This window comes from Gopherus flavomarginatus, chromosome 1 (assembly GCF_025201925.1).
Source record: "Gopherus flavomarginatus isolate rGopFla2 chromosome 1, rGopFla2.mat.asm, whole genome shotgun sequence".
NCBI lineage: Eukaryota > Metazoa > Chordata > Testudines > Testudinidae > Gopherus > Gopherus flavomarginatus.
Window position 1 is genome coordinate 99,035,113 of NC_066617.1, and position 17,271 is coordinate 99,052,383.

A 17,271-nucleotide genomic window follows, 5' to 3' on the forward strand; every position below is an offset into this window, starting at 1 on the left:
AAAATGTGACAAGCTTTCTCTACTGCTGCCTGTGCTGTAATTGCTTTGGGATACACAAGAAGCTGGAAGGCAGGATTTTCAAAAGTGCCAAAGTGCTCTAGGAACAGAAGAGGGACTTGTGTTCCTTTAATCACTTTTGAGAATCCCATCCTTAGGGCTGAGGACGGTCAGTCAGTCACCTTTCAGCCACATCTAGTTCACTTAGAGTTAAAAATAATGGGCTAGGAAAAGGAAGCTAATGCTTCTAAGGAATCATCACAATGAAACAAAATAGCAAAAGCAAAAGACATTGCAATTGCAGAGCCTTTTATTTACCAATTTTAATCGAACCATCAAGAATACAGGATGTATCCCACAAGCAATCTGCTCGTTTTAGGTAGCTGTGAGTACGTCTACAAGGCAAAGTAAAAAGCTGTGGCCCTGAGTCAATTGACTCTGGCTCACAGGGCTTCGGCTGCAGGGCTAAAAATAGCAGTGTAGATGTTCCTGCTCGGGATGGAGCCTGGGCTTTGAAATCCAACGAGGGAGGAAGGTCTTGGAGCCCAGGCCTTGGACTATGCGGGGACATCTAGACTGCTAGTTTTAGCCCATGAGCCCAAGTCAACTGATGCAGGCCCTGAGACTGACTCACTGTCGTGGGTTTTTCTCAGTAGCGTCGATATATCCTGTATGGTCCTGGGCCACAATCACGCTTGGTGATGGAATCAAGAGTTACATCAGAGATGCATTTGATCCAGTATGTAGGGAAGCTCTAGTTTCTGGAAATTGTCTGTTAGCTACTCAAGGAAGGGACTATGTGCCAAATTCTGGTCCTGGTGAAGGCTTGATCTGGTTGAAAATTCTTGGCAAACTTTTCGGAGATTTTGTTGTGAAAGTTTGCGGCAGCTTTTTACTAGCAAATAGAATGGTTGATTGTTTTTTTAATTCAAAACTTTTGCAAAAAGAATTTAAATTTTTTTGTGATTTGTTTTTCCCTGCAAATTTTGACTGGCTCAATTGAAAACAACACGATCTTTACCACAGGCTTCAATTATAACAGCACTTGGCCCTTTGTCTTTTCATTTTGCCTGTGAGTTGCCAAGCACACTGGCACTATATGCGTAATAATAAACAATAGTGTTTTAAATTGACAACCAAATATACATTATGCAAATAATGAGGAGGGGACAGAACAAGGTGAAGGAATGGGAAAATTGGACCACTGAAATCTTCTAATTGCTGGCTGGTGATGGGGAAAAGGGATTGGGGTAATTTTGGCATCTGTCCTTAATGTTGAATGGTGGGAAGGGAAATTTAGCTCAAATGAGCTAATTAATATATATATATATATATAATTTCCACCCAGTTATAGAAAAGCCAGTCTTGGAGCAGCTGCTAGGTCATTGTTTGTGAATTTAAAAATAAAGATTACTTGGCATAGGCTGCAGGGGTGGAGGCAGCCTCTCTCTCTCTCTCCCTCTCTCCTTCTAGGGAGAGGTAGATGAGATTGGGAAACGTTAGCTAATCCAACTGTTTGTTGCTCAGGTGTGGCTTGGCTTTCAAATCTCCCCCCTCTGGCTGCTCAATGAGTGAATATACGAGGCCCAGATGGTGCACCCTGCTGGTGTGAGATGGTAGGTCCTACACTCTAGAGAATTGGGGATGTCCTGCCATGCAAATAGCTAATGATGTCAATTTAATTTATTTTAGGAGGCTTTGTCTCTGGTAGCCCTGGTTGCTAGTTTTCCCCCTCCACCGTACACTCAGTGATCTGATGCCTTCTAGCAGCTATGCACAGATTTGGAGACTCAGAGGTGAACATTTCCATTTGCTATCTCTGATTTCCTGAGTCATCCAATCCTCCCAGCCTGGGATGGGAATTGAACTCATAACCTAGGAGTAAAAAGTGCCAGGTTCCCACTCTGATCCGCTAAGCATCCAGTCCCCCATGTCCCATTTATCATTCCCAACCCCCTGCACAACCTAGTTAGGTTCTTTTCCCCCTGTGTCTCAGACTATAGTTGCTACTATCCTGCTCCCTCTTCTGCAGCTCCTTGTGGGGATCCCGTGCTTTCCCCCAATGCCTCTGCTGCATATGGCACACCAGCCTTGGCAAACAAAAGCAACATTCTAAAGAGCCTGCCCCCGGATTCTTGGCAAAAAGAAAAAACAAGAACACCCCCTGCCAAATTATACAGCTACAGAAAGAGCGTGAGGCGTAAGAGGGTCTGACTGGATTCAAAGCCATTCTGCACCTGCTTACCACACTAGAAAGGAAATCAGAGAAGGGGACAGAAACCAGTGATATGCTAGAGGGGGCTCTTGTTAAATTTGGCCAAAGCAAAGGGGGAGTTGAAGAGATCACCCTGCATCTAATAGAGCTTACCCGCTCCCTGGATACTGCTGCCACTGCCAGAGCTGGACTTTGTCCCAAGGGCTTACACAAATATTTCTGCAGAACAAACGCACTGGCATGCCCCAGACTGCTCCAAGCATCAGGTATGTTCAAAAACATCTCCTAGGAAAGATATAGCTGATTCTCCTGCACCCTCGTTTCAAATGACACCAAGCGATACTATCAATGCACTGCCTCTGTTTTTTCAGAAACAAAGATTAACATTTCTTGCATGTGCACTTCAGACAAGTTTGTTTGCAGAGGTGTTGGCTCCTCTTTGGTTGTGGTTATGGGAAAGCATTTTTGTTTAAATAGGAAACAAATGAATAGATCCTCCAGACACTGACATACACCCCGGTTATCACAAGCTAAAGGAGAAAATGTTGGTGGGAGTCTCTGGTTAAAACATGGGCAGCAAATCACTTGGTACCCTGCCCCAGTTCTTCTGCGACCACTTGCTTGCTTGTTCTGAGATACTGTATGTTCTTCTCATATCAGCCACTTCTTTTTCAAAGACTAGAAGGAGTGGGAGAACTAAAACTGATGTGATGTGAGTGCAGCTAAGTATAGGGCTCCTAGTCTTAGAATAGCAGGGGTTGCTGCAGGTAAGCATGCAGAGGCGCTGGGGTCTGGAGTACAAGAGATTGCTATATACAGGATGAGGAACCCTGGCAGAGCTGTGGGGGTGGCCCAGGACCAGAGCAGTAGTGAGTGGAGGAGGAAATGGCAACCCTGAAGAGAAAGGTTCTCTCTCTCCCATACATACCTAACAGAGCTATGTACCTCCTGATGGCCAATAGCGGTGGCTCCTGACATTTCCCTGCATGCCACAGAAACAGGACGGGACATAATCAACCTTGGAAATCCCCTCTGTCTCATCACTGGGGAAAGGGGGTCTTTGTGGTGATCTCACCCAGTCTGAAACCCTCTGTCCTGGTGTGTGATTAGCATGAGTGAGCGAGAAGCAGTGGGGAGGGAAGCGGGGGAGGAGGGGATGGGAGGGGAGTCATGGGCAGGAAACCAAGAATACATCAGACACTCTATATTTAGATCTTTTTATTCAGCTGAGGACAATATTCCTTGATTTCTCATTGTTTGGGAGAGGGCAGAGGGCAGGCAATCTATTCAAAAAGCTTTGTCCTAAGAGATGCCACTTTGTCTGGGCACACCAGGGGTGGAGGAGGGGCATATTAGGCCAGTCAAGTGTGCTTTCTGGGGGTTTGTCAGTCAAAGAGTCCTGGGTTGGGTAGGTGGGAGGCTTTGTATTAGTGATGCTGTCACAGGGTATTAGGGTAACCATTGCGGGGGGGAGGTTTGGACCTGGAACACTTCTGTACTTTGTCCTTGGACAGTGACTCATACCAGACAAAGTCTGTTGTAGGTGTGTGTGTGGGGTGTGTGCACAGATTATTGTTACCTTCTAGGGGCAGGGGATAAACGCAGTCAGGGATTCATTGTAGGAACATATGCAGAATGGTGTGTGGACGTTACCAGAGTGGAGGTGGCTGGGGATGGGCGGGGGCAGAGAAATCTGGGGCTGCCCATTTATTCCTGCTCCTAAGAGTGGGACAGAACTGTAACGAAAATAATATATTCATCCTACAAGGGACTCTAGGTGCAGCCCCCTTAGGAAGTGGGGAAGAACCTGAGCTGGATTCCTGTGCCCCTGGAACAGATTCTGGGTACAGTCCTAGGGGGGGAATCTGAGCTGCATTCCTGTGCCTCTGGAACAGATTCTGGGTACAGCCCTGGGGGGGAATCTGAGCTGGATTCCTGTACCCCTGGAACAGATTCTGGGTGCAGCCCTTGGGGGATGGGAAGGGAATCTGAGCTGGATTCCTGTGTCCCTGGAATGGACACTGGGTGCAGCCCCAGATATGCTGCTGTGTAAAGCTTGCTATTTCATTGACATTCTTCCCTCTTATCATGCTCCTGAGGTAAACTAACTGATAGTATCAAGCTGGTGAGATGCTGTTCACCGTGGGCCTGCTTCTCCAATGCCTTGCATTTTGCCTGGTACAAGTGAGTGGAGAAATCTGATCAGATGCAAATAATTATACAAAGTGCAAGACGCTGGAGAATCAGACCATAGGTATGTAGGACACATATACCAATTTCTCAATATAACCATCTCTCTCTTTCCTGCATTTCAGCTCTGAGTCTATTTTTAAACTCTCTCCTCATTACATACCCTGCAAGATAGATATCAAATGCCCCCACTATCCTGCATTGTGCCATATCTTGCTGTATCACACACTTTACCCTTGGGGATCTCAGTCCAGGTTATGTGTGTACAGAATTTATGTTGTTTGAGGCATCCCCGTTGATCCCACGATATGAGAGAGACAAGGAACGTGAGGTAATATCTATTACAGGACCAGCTTCTGTTGGCAGAAGGTACAAGCTTTCAAGCGACACAGAGCTCTTCTTCAGGCTTGGGAAGGAAGCAGAGTGTACAAAACTCAGGCAGAATAAAGCACTCTGTGGGAACAGAGGGCAGCAGGAACAAAACCACTGCCAACCCAGCTGATGCTAACTGGGCCTCTTGTCAGCAGACTCAGCAGAGGGGCCAAGTATTGAATGGGCTGTGGAAATTAACCCACTGCCCTCTCAGGGGCTAGAGGTGTTTCCTTGAGAGTGGGTTCAAGTCACACAGGCAGGGAACAGAGCATGGGCACAGCTAGCACTGTCACTTCTGCTGCTGGTAAACAGGACTTCAGTGTGGCATACTGAGCTCAGCTACACCACTGTAAAGCTGAAGGCAGGGCCAAATCCTGGTCCCAGTAAAGTCCCAGGGAGCTTCTTTCATTATTTTAAATGGGATCAAGATTTGACCCCAGCTCCTTTGGAGTCAGTGGAGTTACTGCAGATTGAAATGGACGCAAACAAGGTCAGGCCTGGAGGGACTGATTCCAACCTCCCTCACACAGGTAGAAACCAGAACTGATGTCAGTGGAGTTAGTTACGGCAGTGTAAAATCTGAATGAGAGCAGGAACTCACCCTCTGGGTCACATTCATCTCAGGTGTAACATGAGTGGCTTCACTGGAGTTACACTATAGATGATTTTGGCCCTCAGCCTCCAGGACTATTAACCAGGCATAAAAGAGACTCCATTGGCATAAAAGGGATACAATTGATATTTAGTTTTATCTTTAGTCATGAAAAATAATAATGCGGGGGGGGAGGGGGAGAAGAAATGATCACTTTTGTTTTTCGCTCCTCATTTTTACTTCACATCATGAGTCATGTTATCATGTTCTCAGGAGCTGAGTAACTGCCGGGGCTATTTTTACCCTTGCTCTTGTTCAGCAGGCTTCCTTCTCTCTGCTGCTGCTGCTGGATGGACGAAGGACATGAGGACGGTGAGTGGAGGGGAACTGAGGGTGGGATGGCTGTTTGGGGGCGGGGGGGTGAGCCTCACCCAATTAGGAAACAAAAGCAATATATTAATATCCAAAAACAACAGGATGAGCTCTGATGTATGTCATATATATATATTATTATTATTTATTATATTGGGGGAGAGAAATTCCTTTCCAATGCTAGTCACCAGTCTGGAAAAATAAAGAAGGAAAGCAGAACATTTTTTCCTTCCATCAAAACAGGAAAGAGATGGGGAGTGGGGTTGGGAGGAGATACATACACATAGTAAAATTTTGCCAGAGTAAGGAGATAGCTATCCTTTGCCCTAAACTTGTGGGGGAGAGCAGGGTATGTACGCACTGAGAGAGGTGCATTCTCTCACTCTCTCACATTAAAATACATGCATACAGGTAGGTTTGAGGTATACATCAATCCTCCCACTCTGCTGTATCTTATCCTCTCTTTGTATCTCTCTCTCTCATTCATACATCCACAGAGAGACAAAGAGGTTGCCCATCCTTCCCTCACCCCCCAGGTGTGTGTGTGGGTGAGTAGTGCCAGTCACCATTATAAGAGCCCTTTTCCCAATCCTTCTGTATCAACAACTGTGTAAGGTCCCGTGGGTCTAGCCTATGGTGTCCCCTTCCCCAACCTCTTCTTTCATTCAGTCACTATCAGGGATCCCTTAAGGAGAGTGAGAGAGATTTACTAGCTCACCATGAGGGGCAGAGGAAATCCTGGATCAGGTGAGTGACAGTGGAAGTGGGGACTCCCTGGGAGGTCCTGGCAGCTCACACCAAACACTAACTCCCCAGGTGGCATCTCTCTGTCATGTAGTTGTTCTGCCAAGGTTTTAACACCTGAAAAGCAGTTAGAGCCCAGAGGCCCTGTAATCCTTTCAGTTCAACACAGAGACAGAATATGCAAACCCTAAACAGCTGTAACTTTTTCTTTCTCTAAGCCAGGGGTAGGCAACCTATGGCATGGGTGCCGAAGGCGGCACACAAGCTGATTTTCAGTGGCACTCACGCTGTCTGAATCCTGGCCACCAGTCCGGGGGGGCTCTGCATTTTAATTTAATTTTAAATGAAGCTTTTTAAACATTTAAAAAAAACATATTTACTTTACATACAACAGTAGTTTAGTTATATATTACAGACTTATAGAAAGAGACCTTCTAAAAATGTTAAAATGTATTACTGGCACGCAAAACCTTAAATTAGAGTGAATGAATGAAGATTCGGCACAGCACTTCTGAAAGGTTGCCGACCCCTGCTCTAAGCAATGTTCCCCACCCCATCTCTGCCTCCTTCCTTCCTTCCCTCTTTCCCTTGCCTCCTTTCTGACTCCTTTAGGGCTAAGTTTGACCTTCAGGAAGTGGGTGCAACTCCCATGGAATGTTCTGGGGCAAATGACAAATGGCTGTGTAGGTGATACAACTGTAGTCTTTTTCTGATCATACTTATACTGGGGTAAACCTGGAGTAACTCCACTGAAGCTAACAGAGTACCACTGATGTGAAATCAGAACTGCCTCCTGGTGCGTGCTAGTCAGAGAGCAAGATTTAAGTGGCTGAATTCATCTTTAGCTGTGACTTCACTGAAGTATTGAGTTACACAAGGGATGAATTTATCTGGGTGCAATAATGGTAAATTACCTCCTGCTATTTCTGTCCCTGGGAACTCCACCCAAGCTTTGCTAATGGATCTCAATCTTACTTATACCATTTATGCTCTTCCACCCCCAGGTCTGCCCTCCTCCCACAGTTCTGCCAATGCACTACCCTGCAGCACCCTCTGCTGCTAATACACCCTAATCCTCAGCAGCAGCAGCACCCTCTGTTTTCCTGTTCTGGGCTCCCATACAATTTAGCCAATGTATCTCAGTCCTGCTCTGCAGTATCACCTGCTATTCCAGTCCGAAGAGATCCACTCAGCTATACTGAGACACTTTAGACCTTGACTTTCAGACCTGCTATTTTTTTCTATTGATTAATTTTAAATAGCATTCATCATGGAGAGGCTGAGATGTGTCCACAATTCAGTCTGCGTCTTGCTTCCCACTATAAACTCAGTTTTGTTTCCTACCCCTACAAAATCCTTAAAAAAGGTTGTTAACACTCACATGTTGCATATGTGATCTGTGGCCAGCCGAGATTTTTTTGCCAACATTTGAGCTGATGGGACAGAAGCTGTTTATATGCTAGGGAATCTACATTGTTTTAGGACTTTTACGTGTATGTTAAACCAATTCCCAATAACAAATAAATGATTGGGGCACGATTAACGCAATTCTTTATTGTTCAAAGAGGGGAGGAAATTTATAATAAAAAAACTTCATAATTAAAACTCCAGGCTATCGAACATGGAGGGATCGTGTAGGGCTGTCATATTTGTGGCTTGTTTGATGGGATCTGCTCAGCCATCACTAGGTTGTGACATTGCCTCGTCAAGTCATGATGACATATAATGACATTTTGGCTCAACATCATCCCATTGCATCTAAACCTCATCCCACTGCAATATGCAAATGACAATGCAGTGTCTAACTGTTATGATGTGACATAACAACATAATGACATTGACACTGGCCTCCAAAGTGCTTTGGAGTCCAATGAATGTCTCATGGCAGTCCTTACAGAAGGTGCGATCGCCTCATTAGAAAGGTGACGATTCTGGAAATAATGAGGTGAGCAGCAATCCTATTTCGTAAAAGCACTGAAATAAAGAGAACAGAGAACTAGCCAAGTTCAGAGCTGGGGTAAGCAGGGGCAGCCCCAGTGAATTGGTACTGGGCTCAGTGGAGTTGCATCTGCCTAAATCTGAATTTGGCCCAGTACCTTTAAGATTTTTTCACAAGAGAAAAATCTGTCCCTGTGTTAAAAACAGAAAAGACAAATAAATAGCCTCTGAAATCCAAGCAACTCTGAATATTATTTAGTTCTATTTTCAGCCAGGGTACAGGTGGATGATTAGTCAACTTCCAAACATCCTCTTCCTTGTCGTTTAAAGATTCAATTGGGATTTAGCTTTTCACTGTTGCTGAGCTTCTAAAAATTCCCCAGCATCATCCACATCAAAATAAATAACTTTATTTCCACCCGACCTTACACGTAATGTAGCTGGTTGTAGAAAAGTCAGGACCCCAAAGGCAGACCCTAGAGTCGTACAACATTTTCTAATGTCTTATGTCTCAAAGAAAAGATGCAGCACTTCCTGCTAGCTTAATCCTTAGCCCCACTCACTTTGACTGATGTACGTAAAGTGCTCAGCTCCCACGCCCACACTGGTCCAGTCCTGGGTGAGTAGACACAGAGAGTGGGGTCTATGGGCCATAATCTTGGCTGAAGTAAATCATAGTAGCTCTACTGAAATCAGTTCAGGTATGCCCATTTACACTAGCTGAGGATCTGACCCTGTATGTTCATATGTGTGATGATTGATGTGATGTGGACCCAGCTAGGATGGTCAGTGGACCATGCCTAGAGCAGTGGTCTCCAAACTTTTTTGATCTCGCACCCCTGTCAGTAAAAAAATTTTGAGCATGCACTCCGTGCTGCCTCAGCTCTACCATTTTTGCCAAAGCAAAAAAAATAAATAAATAAAAAGGCACTCCTCCTGCCATGCCCCCCAAGGATCCTCTTGCACACCCCGCTTTGGAGAACACTGGCCTAGAGAATGAAGGGAGCAGTAACACTAATGTTGTTAGTGGGGAGTGTGACTAGAAGATCTAAGAGAAAGCTCCTTTAAGATCTGTGATATATTGGGGAGGTGGCACTATGCCAGAGGGGTATACGTGAGACTGCCTTCCCATGCTTCAGTTCTGGAGTTAGGCTCAGGTCTGATTCAACACTCTTCCATCTCAAGCCTTTCCTCCTGCACCTGTGTGCCATGGGTTGAATCCTCAGCTGGTGTAAACTGTCATAGCTCTGATGACTTTACACCAGTAGAGAATCTGGCCTCTTGCTTCCTGGTTTAGGATGAAGGCGGCCCATGTACCTTGCTAAGTCAGAGCACTTAGCTTTGCCCAGCCTTTCTATGTGCATATTAAGCTTTTGTGAGTTAGGTTACATTTCTCTTGGAAGTAGGGAGCAGAGGGGATTGCTGTATTGTTATAGGAGACGTAGATACGGAGAATCTGATTCTGCAGTCAGGTACTCCACAGGTTCCTGATTTACACCAGAGAATATGAGCTGAAAGTCAGGCCCTTTAGGTATGAATAGCTAAGCTGGGAAGAGTTGTGATGTCCAGGGCCTCACATTGCAGAGGAGACATTACACTGGACACCCTTCTGTCCATCTCTTGTGGTTGCTGATCATGGAGAAGTTAAAGATCATAGGGCACTTCTAGAAGAGTAACTCCAGCATCCCTTCCCTCAGTGAATGGGATTTTAATAGCTGCTTCTACATTCATACCATTGCTGACCAGAGAATGGCTGGGGTCTTTGCCTAGGCTGTCGCTGTGCCATCAGGATCTCTCTCTCCGCTGTGCACAGTGCCTTGGGACCCCCTGGGGTATGAAGCTGAAATTCTCTATCAGAGAAATCACAAGAGCAAGCACCTTAGCTCCAAATGTGTGAGTGTGTTTGTGCATGTGAGAGAGAAGAGCATGTGGATGTGTCTGTCAGAATGCATGAGTATGTGATTATGGGTGTCTAATTGTGTTGATAGCGTGAGAGAGTGCCTGTGAGTATCTCTGACTGCATTAGTCTGACAGAGTATGCATATGGTTGTGCGTATGTCAAGAGTGAGAGTGTTAAAGAGCATGCAGTTTGTGTGTGTGAGTGTATAAGGCTGTGTGTAGGAGAGAGCATGGGTGGGTATGTCTTTGAAAGAGTACATGAGTGTGTGAGAAAGCACATGTGATTTGTGTGTGTGTTGTGTGTCATTTTGTTCATGAAGAGAACATGTGAGCTTACAAGAAGGCATGAGTTTATGAGAAGTCATGATATGACTTTATCTTGAATTCATCTGTTAACTAACCCTCTTGCATCCCCCAGCAAATACCTCCTTGCCTAATTTCCCTTCAGATGTTTATTACATGTAGAGATAATCATGCGGCAAAATTCCTTTTAGTGCCAAGAGCAACACAAATTCTGTTGTAACAATGTTTGAATTTTTTTGGCTTTCTTCTTCACACAAAGAGATTGAAGATATTAAAATGATATCTCCCTCCAGAGCAAGTAGGATGGCAGGGCAGGGGAAGCCTCCTGTGAGTTGCAACAGTGAAAGTCTCAGTCTTGGGCCAAAAAATTCAACTGCTCTGCTGGGAATGCCTTTCTCCTTATCTCTCTCTCACTCCTGAAGGAATTTCTCTCCCCACTTCTATGTGAGTATAAGGACATCACCAATATAAATTATGTTTATTATTGAGGGTCTTTTTTATTTTGGTGAGTAATGAATTGTCAGTACCTTATTAGATTTTTTCCCCTCTGTCTTTGATATACAGCCAAGAAAGGAGTTGCTGCTAGCTGTCTCCACCCCTCTCTCTTCTCCTTTAAAAGAACAGCTGAAAGAGTGCCACTTTATTCTCTTTCTTGCAGACTAAAATAGAGACCCATCAGCTCTCTCCCTGCTACTCTCTTTCCTCCCACTTGATTTTACCTTTTTTCTCGTTGCAACAGAGCATAAGAAGCGGCAGCAGCAGCACCGCTGAGACTTATCACGACTCAGCACACACACAGAATCCAGCCAAGACATTTGCTCAGCTGTCTGCAAAACCAAACCAAACCAAACAAATCAGACCTCACATACAACCAAACTACCAGCAACATTTTGAAAGAAAAGACACTAAAACCAGAAGATAATTTAGGAGAAAACAATTGAACTTAAAACAACTTTTTTTAAAAAATATGCCAGAGGAAGAAAAACATTATTAAAAAAAATTAAACCAACAAAAAAAATTAAGAAAGAAGATTTATTTTCGGATTTTGTATAAACATTTAGGAAAACTTTGTTTCAGACCTGGGTTTTTTTGGAAAACATTGCAAAACATTTTTACCTTTTTGTGGGGGTCTTTTTTGTTTTTTAAAGAACAAAAATTAAGAAGGAAAAAGATTAGTGTGTGGACCATCCGATAAAAGGAAACACTGAACGATTTCTTGTGGAGAGGGGGAAGACAGACAGACTTTGGATGCACACATTTTTGAGGGGACTGCTTTTTAGTTTATTTATACTCCTCTCCTATATTCCTGCTGGCTGATGAGGCAGAGAAAGGAGCAGACAAGTAACCAAGACTTACTTTTTAAAAAATAAAGTCTCTGTTTTTTAACCCTTTCTTCCCCACTCCATGATTGTGGGAAATGAGAGAAAATAACTTGGAGAGGAAAATGAAGAAGTGCAGAGCCCTCTGTGCAGAAGGCAAGGCTGGAGCCAAACTGTAAGCAGAGCCTGCCTCTCTCACCTCTTTGCCTAAGCGTGGGAATTTATTATTTCTTTTAAAATCTGTCCTTCAATGTGTCTGGAACTTTTGGGGCTCAGAGTCAGTATGGATTTCAGATTGATCTTCATGTCTCTCTGGTACCTGCCTCTCATCAGCACTGAGGTGAGTGTCAAACCATTTTACTTTACAACTGAGAATCAATATCTGGTGAACTTTAGACCCAGGATAAAGTATACAAAGCAGAGTGAGAAAGAACTCCTTATAGGTGTTTCTCTGTCAAGTTTCATTGTATCTGTGGGAACAGTTGTACATTTGTGAGTTATTATCATTGTTCTTTATTTTAGTTTTTAAAAGGCAAGAACATGAATAAAAGGAAAATAAATACTGTTAAACAAGCAACATTTAAGCCACAGAACTGACAGGTAAAAGGGAGTTGTGGAGAAGGGGTCAGTTTTGACTCTGGATTCATAGATGGCCATTCATCCTGGCCAAATGTAGCAGTTGCAGCTTCTCAATTTCTCATGCATTTATGAGTTTTGGTCTTTAAAACTAACAAACCTTATTTAGGCAACTCTTTCTGCAGCACACTATGGCTGCCCTTGCCCTGCTGGCTAGCTGTTTGTAGGGGGAAACACCTTCTCCCACCACTCCCCAGAGAAAACATGTAATCCAATGGCATCTCAAACCTTCGGGTGGGGATCTTCAAGATGGGTTCTGCTGGAATTAAACAGGGAAGAGCCTGTCTGGCAGTTCAAGAAGCAGCCTGGGGTACCTGCTGCAATGGGGGATGCTGGTGGAGAAAGATGGAATGAAAGAGCTCCGGTGTCGTTCAAGATTTATGTCTCTCTCACGCTGGGAGGTCAGGCGGAGTGGAAGTGGGGAGCTCCCTGGGTTCTTGCAGCTGAATTCTAGCCTTGGTTGCTTGGCTGCAGCAGCAGCGTGTTCCCCAGCTGTTCTGGGCCGGGAGCTGCAGCAGGGATCCTCCTATCAGTTCTGAACAAACACCCAAGAGGAAGGGAAGATTGCATCGATTTGCAGACTAGAAAGAGGTTTGTGGGGGAGGGAGGGTTCTTAAAGGAACCCACGTCGTCTCTTTTGCTTTCCTGGTTTTATTTCCCTCCCCCAAGATATTTCTTCAAACACACTGTGCCTGTCTCTCGGGACTCTGATCTGTCTTATACCAGTGTAACTGAATTGGGTCCGACCCTCAGCATGCTGCGCGGTGTGTGTCCCTATGAGTAAAAGTGCGTCTCCAGAGGATCAGGACATAGGGCGGGAGAGCCGCAGCAGGTTGGCTGGAAATGCACAGCTGCAGGGGGGTAATTACAAATAAAAACGGCTGAAGAAATCAAGTTGGATGAGTTCGCTCCTCCTTGCAGCGAGCTGGCAACAGCAAAGAATTTAGTCTGGGAGCGACAGGAACAGCACGAGTAAAGAGGACTCGTACTTCAGTAATAGAGTTATCCATAGAGAGCCCAGGGCAGGACCCAGCCCAGTATGAACAGGCACAACGTGAAAAAGCCACAGCCCCCCGAAAATTCCCAAGGGCGGCGGGAGTGGCAAAGGGAGCGAGGCAGGAGAGGGTTAACGTGGAGGTGAGCCTAGCAGAGCTGGGACCTGGGACGCAGCCAAGGCAGGTTGTTTTGACCACCAGCTCGTGGAAAGAATTCTCCTTTTGTTCTCCGTGCTCCTGTGAGTCGTCATGCAGATTTCACCCACCTCCGCTCGCTCCTGCCTTGCGGTGCCAGCGGGGGACGCACCCCCATGCCTCACCTATCGGGGGGAGGGGCGGGTGCACTTCGGGCCCCACCCTTTCTACAGCTGCAATCACTCACCGTGCCAGTCTCATTGCTCGGAGCCAAACCAAATACAACCAAGCGGGAGGGAGGAAGGGCTTCCCCAGCACGGGTGATGATCAGCCTGAGAAAAACCAGCACAGATTCATTCCAGGATTTCGGCCCAAAACTCTGTCCGCCTTCTCTCCCTCCCAAACTGCAGGAGTTCTCGCCACACCCCTGTTTCTTTCCTTTTAATGAGGGTAAATCAATATCACGCTCCTACTAACTCCTCCACAGGCTGCCACAGCTCTATCTGGGGACAGCTCCTGGGGAAAGTAATAACCATCTTAGCAGCGCTGGTGAGGGAGTTACAGCGCTGCAACTTTGAAGGTGTACACATCTGCAGGGCACCACCAGCGCTGCAACTCCCTGTTTGCAGCGCTGGCCGTACTCCCGTTTTGTCTCGGGTGTAGAGGATCCAGCGCTGGTGATCCAGCGCTGGTAATCCAATGTAGACACTTACCAGCGCTTTTCTTGACCTCCGTGGAAGGAGGAAGCCTCTGGTAATCAAGCTGGTCTCCTTTCCCGGTTTGCTCTCTCGTTCCCGGAGCCCAGAGCAAGCAGGTCTCCTTCCCTGCGGTTTGCTGGGTGGCTCCGGGAACGAGAGAGCAAACCGCGGCGAAGCGGGTCTCCTTTCCCGGTTTGCTCTCTCGTTCCCGGAGCCCAGAGCAAGCAGGTCTCCTTCCCTGCGGTTTGCTGGGTGGCTCCGAGAACGCGAGAGCAAACCGCGGCGAAGCGGGTCTCCTTTCCCGGTTTGCTCTCGCGTTCCCCGAAACCCCTTGAAGCCGCCTTAGCAGCTAGATAGCACTTTACATTTTTTTAAAGAATGGGGCAAGCCTTAACCTATTAATCCCCCGCAGCCCTTCTGTCAGGTACTTAAGTGCAGATTAAAGCAACAACAGTAAGAGGACCAAGAAAATGTCACCATGACTCAACGCCAGAGTAAACGAGGCCGTTAAGAGACAAAAAGACATAATTTAAAGTCAAATCCCACTGAGAAAAATAGGAACATTAACTCTGGCAAGTCAAGTGTGAGAGTACAGGCAGGCAAAAAATAATTTGAGGAGTAACTAGTAAAAAACACAAACTGAGAGCTAAATTTTTTAAAGTACACCAGAAGCAGGAAGCCTGCCAAACAGTGGGGGGGGGGGGGGGGCACTGGACAATATAGGTGCTAAAGGAGCATTCAAAGAAGACAAGGCCCTTGCAGAGAAGCTAAATTAATTCTTTGCATCAGTCTTCACTGCAGAGAATGTGAGGGAGATTCCAACACCTGAGCCATTTTTGTAGGTCATGAATCTGAGGAATGGTCCCAGATTGAGGTGTAAATAGAGGAGGTTTTGGAACTAGCTGATACATTAAACACTAATAGGTCACCAGGACCAGATGGTATTTGCCCAAGAATTCTGAAGGAACTAAAATATGAAATTGAAGAGCTACTAACTGTGGTATGTAGTAACCTGTTGCTTAAATTAGCCTCTGTAACAGATGACTGGCAGATATTTAAGGTCTCACCAATTTTTAAAAAGGCTCCAGAGGTGATCCTGGCAATTATAGGTCTATAAACCTAACTTCAGTTCCAGGCAAATTGGTCAAAACTATAGTAAGGAAAAGAATTATCAGATGCATAGATGAACACTAAATGTTGGGGAAGAGTCAACTTGGCTTTTGTAAAAGGGAAATCATGTCTCACCAATTTATTAGAATTCTTTGAGGGGATCAACAAACATGTGAACAAAGGTGATCCAGTGGATATAGTACTTGGACTTTCAGAAAGCCTTTGATAAGGTCCCTAACCAAAGGGTCTTAAGCAAAGTAGGCGTTCATCAGGTAAGAGGGAAAGGTCTCTCATGGATCAATAACTGGTTAAAAGATAGGAAACAAAGGGTAGGAATAAATGGTCAGTTTTCACAGTGGAGAGAGGTATAGTGGGGTCCCCCAAGGATCTGTACTGGTCAATATATTCATAAATTATCTGAGAAAAGGGGTAAACAGTGAGGTGGCAAAATTTAAGATGATACAAAATTACTCAAGATAGTTAAGTCCAAAGCAGACTGCAAAGAGTTACAAAAAGGTCTCACAAAACTGGGTGACTGGGCAACAAAATGGCAGATGAAATTCAGTGTTGATAAATGCAAAATAATGCACATTGGAAACCCTAATCCCAACTATACAAAAAAATGATGGGGTCTAAATTAGCAATTACCGCCCAAGGAAGAGATTTTGGAGTCATGGATAGTTCTCTGAAAACATCCACTCAATGTGCAGCAGCAGTCAAAAAAAGCTAACAATATTCGGAACCATTAGGAAAGGGATAGATAATAAGACAGAAAGAATCAAAATGCCCCTATATCAATGCCCACACCTTGAATACTGTGCGCCGCTCTGGTCACGCCATCTCAAAAAAAATATATTAGAATTGGGAAAAGTACAGAGAAGGGCAACAAAAATTCTTAGGGGTATGGAACAGCTTCCATATAAGGAGAGATTAAAAAGATTTGAACTATTCATAGTAAAAAACAGATGACTAAAGGGGAATATGATAGAGGTCTATAAAATCATGAACAGTGTGGAGAAAGTGATCAAGAAAGTGTTATTTATCTCTTCACATAACACAAGAACCAGGGGGCACACAATGAAATTAATAGGCAGCAGGTTTAAAACAAACAAAAGGAAGAACTACTTCACACAACACACAGTCAACCTGTGGAACTCATTGCCAGGGGATGCTGTGAATGTCAAAAGTATAACTGGGTTCAAAAAAGAATTAGATAAATTCATGGAGGATAAGTCCATCAATGGCTATTAGCCAAGATCATCAGGAATGCAACTCCATGCTCTCGGTGTCCCTAAACCTCTAACTGCTAGATGCTGGGACTGGACAACAGGATCGATCATTTGATAAATTGCTCTGCTCTGTTCATTTCCTCTGAAGCATAAGGGATCAGCCACTGCTGGAAGACAAGATACTGGGATAGATGGACCTTTGATCTGACTCAGTATGGCCATTCTTATGTTCCTCATTTTAGAGAGGGGAAACTGCGGCATGGAAAGGACAGACTCTTGGATGCTCAAAATGAAGCACCCTTTTGGACACTGAAATAGAAGTGGTCTGATATTGAGCCACAACAACTAGAGACATCAATGTGGGTGTGCTACACCTCTGAAATCCACACCTCGTTTTATGTAAGATTTTAGGTGCCTAACTTCAGGAACCCTGGCTTGAAATTTTTGGCCTAAATAATTTACCTAAGGCTACAGGTGGTCAAAGTAAGGAACAGAAATTATATGCTCAGATCACTATGTGACACCTC

General features: G+C 45.0%; 1 protein-coding gene and 1 long non-coding RNA gene across 2 annotated transcripts in view; one reads left to right on the top strand and one right to left on the bottom strand.

Annotated features, from left to right (window-relative positions):
* The window catches only part of LOC127031071 (uncharacterized), a 94,515-nt gene that overhangs the window by 15,735 nt on the left and 61,509 nt on the right, over window positions 1–17,271 (bottom strand). The gene's annotated exons all lie outside the window — the stretch shown is intronic.
* PDGFB (platelet derived growth factor subunit B) overlaps window positions 5,668–17,271 on the top strand; it is a 29,760-nt gene continuing 18,156 nt past the window's right edge. Inside the window, exons 1-2 of the mRNA XM_050917640.1 lie at window positions 5,668–5,738; window positions 11,362–12,281. Of these exons, the coding sequence (XP_050773597.1) occupies window positions 12,192–12,281 (90 nt within the window). The 5' untranslated portion in view covers window positions 5,668–5,738; window positions 11,362–12,191. The remainder of the gene's footprint in view (window positions 5,739–11,361; window positions 12,282–17,271) is intronic.